This window comes from Formica exsecta, unplaced genomic scaffold, assembly GCF_003651465.1.
Source record: "Formica exsecta isolate Colony F162 unplaced genomic scaffold, ASM365146v1 scaffold871, whole genome shotgun sequence".
NCBI lineage: Eukaryota > Metazoa > Arthropoda > Insecta > Hymenoptera > Formicidae > Formica > Formica exsecta.
The window spans coordinates 305512-310290 of NW_021853643.1; the positions used below are offsets into that span (position 1 = coordinate 305512).

General features: G+C 33.1%; 2 protein-coding genes across 3 annotated transcripts in view; one reads left to right on the top strand and one right to left on the bottom strand.

Moving 5' to 3' along the window:
- The window catches only part of LOC115244802 (carboxypeptidase D-like), a 10247-nt gene extending 6636 nt beyond the window's left edge, over window positions 1-3611 (bottom strand). Inside the window, exons 1-6 of one of the 2 annotated variants that reach the window (XM_029822744.1) lie at window positions 2984-3611; window positions 2636-2880; window positions 2368-2523; window positions 2011-2186; window positions 1776-1926; window positions 1572-1669 (exon numbers count right to left, since the gene is read on the bottom strand). In XM_029822744.1, the coding sequence (XP_029678604.1) occupies window positions 1572-1669; window positions 1776-1926; window positions 2011-2186; window positions 2368-2523; window positions 2636-2880; window positions 2984-3442 (1285 nt within the window). In that variant the 5' untranslated portion in view covers window positions 3443-3611. The remainder of the gene's footprint in view (window positions 1-1571; window positions 1670-1775; window positions 1927-2010; window positions 2187-2367; window positions 2524-2635; window positions 2881-2983) is intronic. The other variant, XM_029822745.1, reaches the window with a different exon arrangement.
- An 18-nt stretch (window positions 3612-3629) lies between these two features.
- The window catches only part of LOC115244804 (nuclear speckle splicing regulatory protein 1), a 2442-nt gene continuing 1292 nt past the window's right edge, over window positions 3630-4779 (top strand). The window contains exons 1-2 of the mRNA XM_029822746.1: window positions 3630-4080; window positions 4172-4778. Coding sequence (XP_029678606.1) covers window positions 4064-4080; window positions 4172-4778 — 624 coding nt within the window. The 5' untranslated portion in view covers window positions 3630-4063. The remainder of the gene's footprint in view (window positions 4081-4171; window position 4779) is intronic.

Consider the following 4779-nt stretch of genomic DNA (forward strand, 5'->3'; position numbering starts at 1 on the left):
GTAGGGAAAATATTGGAATAAATATATCGCTATACAGATTTCACGAACATATCGTCCGCTTTTCGACGTATTCTCACAGAGATCTACATATATTAATATAGATAATTTTCCATGTACAATAAACTAAATATTGGCAGTACTATGTATTTTACATGCGTTATATGCAAAATACAGTACGCTTATCTCTTTTGTTTTCATTTTATGTACTTGCAGTGATTTCGTAAGAAATAAGCTAGACAAAAAGTTTCATATATATTGTCCTGTGTATATAGATCTTACTTTTAAATATAATCTTTTTCATACATTCGAAATCTATCTTTTTAGATAATTCTCTGTCAAATAATAAAATTAAAGACTAAATAACTAGATATCGTGTATTAAGGAAAATAGTTATTCAAAATATCTAAAAAAACTTTGTCTACACATATTTATATTGTAACAAATTGATATATTATTATTAACAACACATTGATTTTGTTCTAGTAAATAATATGAATAATATAATTTGTTCATATGCTCATAAGTACATAAGTATAAAAAAAATATAAGTCAAAAAATAAGTTCAGTCTGATTCAAAATGCAAGTAATCTATAGTACAATGTTAAAGAGATAACCATATTATTTCTCAAGATATGTCTGATCAGTTAATGTTTGCACTGGTATTATGAGGTACTACTTTCCAATTTGAAGGTGGGGCATTACTTGTCTGTTATAATGTACATATATTGGTGTTATTCATATAAATCTTAAATATTAGCTAACACAATATAAAATTTATTCATAAACAAATCTATGAACAAATAAATGTAAATAAGATAGAATTAATATTAAGATTGTAAACAATGAATAATAATAAAACCAATGTATATGCCTTCTGTCAAACTGGAATATAGTTGCAATATTTTCCTTTTTTATTTATGTATAAATTATGATAAAAATAGATTTAAAATTCTTATTCCCCTTATTCCATATGTAGTTCATAAAATTCCTTTCTCCATACCTTGTGTGTATATATGTATAATTGTCTTTTTCTTATATATATATATATATATGTCTTTCTTTACTTAAATCTTGTAAAATGGAAAAAATGTTATGTTCATAAAAAATGCGAGAAAAAGATTCCACAGTTGTAAATAATCAAAGATGTGTAACATCCAAATGTCACAACTGAATCTCTAATTGTCTGTAAAACAAAATAGAAAGAAATCATAAAAAGTTTGATGCCTATAATGTTAACTAAAAAAAATAATTTTTCGTGACGAAAAGTTTTTAAAATAAAATTATTAATAGTTTTAATGCTATAATACAAACAAAATGTATCAATTGTTAAAACACAAATGAATGATTGATGCATTAATTAGTAATAGCTCGTAACATTTCAGATAAAAAGAATTGCTAGGTAAACAATAGTTATAGACACAAGCACAATTAAATAATTTAAATATTTTCAAATATAAATTATTTATAAATCTGGTTATTATAATCTATTATCATCTCATAAGGTGCAAGAAAATGATTAAAGGGTGATATTTGTGGTAATCTATGTCTAGAGTAATCTATGTCTCTGTTACCTTGTTCAATAGATACTTCTGTGCGACTTAATGTGAAATTATGAATTGTTGGTATTCCTTCTAATACGATCACATTTACTGGTTTACTGGATTCATATCTAAACAAACAACAGATAAGATATAGAAATAAGCTTGTTAAAAATATTCTCCAGTTTGGCATAATAAATTGAACGCTAAACCTAAAAGATTATGGTAATTACGTACCCCCATGCAGTAGCATAAATTGAATAAGTTCCTGGGAGTAGTAAACGCCAATACTCGCCATCAGCTGTGGTTGTTACATTATGATTTATTCCTTCTATGACAATGTTTGCTCTTTCAATTGGATTACCATTATCCCTATTGCGTACAAAACCTGCAAAAAAAATGAGAAGCAAATATATTATGTAAAATTTCTTTTAATTAATTTAAATGGTAAAATAAGGTATGTGAATATAACCTTTGATTCCGATATGCGCTTGTTCCAGATATTTAATCAGAGATTCTTTATTTAATTGCCATTGATATGGTATCGTTGAACCAGGTGGGTACTTGCAACAACTCAGTTCAAATGTTATCTCAAACGCATTGGAACGGGCATAATTGTAATCTTGCATTCCACCAATTACTTCATACCTGTGGAAAATTCAGATTTAAGCTATAATTTGACTTAATTAATTTAATTTTGTAGAATAAATAAATATATATATATATTTGTTTTAAGTTCCAAAATAATGAATATTCAAGTATGGTAAATAAGACTACTATAAGAATTAACATTGACTAACATTATAAACCATAATAAGATTATGCTTACCAATATGCTCCATTTGTAACACCACCTGGAAATCTCTCTGGCGGACAAGCATCACCTCTATGCATTTCTGGATGATTGTCTGCATAAACATGGGCAAGATACTTAAATAAATTGTCATCTGGGCTTTTACTTTCTATGCAGCATGTTTTTGGAATACTGAAAAGACATATTTCTTTTGTCAGACAATAGAAAACTCCTAATAATGTAAGCTATAATATTTTAACAATAAAATACAATTATTATCATGATAATTCTATAGTATATTTACCCAGAATCGTATGGATAACTGGCAACTACCGCACCACCATGAAGATTCCCAGAAAGGACAAAGGGTTCATTGGAAATCCAAGTCATCATAGCCACTGTCTCATTCTGACGACCATTTAATATAGAAATGCCCTTCTTGATTTGGCTAAGTCTTCTGTCAAACTGATCGGGGAAATCCCGATTTAAGTCGACACGATTGGCATTTTCCCTACCCGAGAAGTCGTCTTTAGACTCGCATTTTCCTTCCTGAAGCACAAGATTTTTCGATCATCAATCCTCTTGCATTATATATTCGTCTTGCAGGAAAATAGAATTAGAACCGCAAGAGATTGAAAATTACTAATCCTACCAATGAATTTTCAAAACCGTCTGGATTCATGGATGGCATCAGGAAAATGTCCGTTTGATTCACCAGCCGACTGATGCGATCGTCTTTGCCGTACCGGTCCAGGAGATATTGGCCGAGGATGATTAGCAGCTCCCTTCCCACGGCCTCGTCGCCGTGCATGTTGGCGATGTATTTGACCATAGGCTCGCCGAGACTGCGTTGACCGACATTTTCCGAAATTTCCAGCACCAGGAGATCTCGACCTTTTACCGATTTGCCGATGGAAAACACCCGGGCCAGATGCGGATACTTTTGTTCCAGGGAACGGAACAACCGCTGGAGATCGTCGTAATGTGTGTACGATGTGGTGACATAGCCATCGTCTTCTTCGTCGTACCTGTTTAACGAACGGCTGTTTACGAGGATGACAAGCACGGCGACGTAGACGAGCAGTACGAAACCACGATGTTGGCTTCCCATTTCTTTTTTTTATATGAGGAATCGCGCGCTTATAATGTCGCTATTCCCTTGGAGGAAGTCAACAGCTGTCGACGGCTGTCAAAGACTCATATCACAGGATTCATCCTTCCTTATATATATATATGTACTGTAGTGCTGACGTTCGCACATCAAATGAGTAGGCGTCCTCAAACCCCGAACCGCGACAGATCGAATAATCGGATGTGGAGGCGGAAGGGAGTCAGGAGGGAGGAAGAGGGGAAGTATCAAATTGGACTAAATGTCATGGTATAGTTAACGATCGTATATATGCATATATGTACATACATACATACATATACATACGTTCTCGTTCCGTTGGCTCATGCGCGATAAATCGATTAAATCGCGCGATAACCGCGATATCGCGTAATGGAAATACCTCTTGAACGAGAAGAGGTTGTAAAATTTGACGACAATTTATCATGGATGAGTACATACATACATAAAAAAAATAATCGTGTGATAATTTTAAAAGACCGTGAAAACGCATGGAGTTCCACGATTATATGTTACAAATCGAATACATTAGGTTAAATCTGTAGCGAGAAGGGATTAGGTTTTTCGCTGTATTTCGAGAATTTTAGTAAACAATCAAGCGCGATGGCTGGTAATAAACAGTAAGTGAATAAAATCGCTAAAATAATTTATATCGCAGTAAAAAATTTTTGTACGATAATTGATTTTTTTTTCTTTAATACATATTTACAGATATGGACTACTTTTACGGAATAAGCAGCAACAGAAAACGACACCGAAGTTGAGTAATGTTTTTGGAGATGACAATGCATCTGATGAGGAGGATGGCACCGATTGGGTCAGGAAAGCCCTTAAAGCGGAAAGTGAGAAGAATAAAATGAAAAAGCAGACCAAACTCAATATACAAAGAGCTTTAAATGAAGATCCGACAATTTATCAATATGACGAAGTATACGACAATATGGAGCGGAGCAAAAGTCAATCGGATGTCAGGAAGGAGAAGGAGAAGAAACCTAGGTATATACAGAAACTCCTAAAAACAGCTGAACGAAGAAAGAAGGAACAGGAGTATAGAGTGGAGAGAATGGTACAGAAGGAACGTGAAGCAGAAGGTGAGATGTATGCAGACAAAGAGAGCTTTGTCACATCGGCATATAGAGCAAAGCTGGAAGAATTTAAAGAAATGGAAGAGAAGGAAGCCAGAATGAGTAGATTGGAAGCTATCGGAGATGTGACAAAGCAGCAAGATATGTCAGGTTTTTATCGTCATCTATATGAGCAAACTACTGATTACAAGAGTGAAATTAATGAAGATAAAAGCAATAATCCCGAGGAAAGGA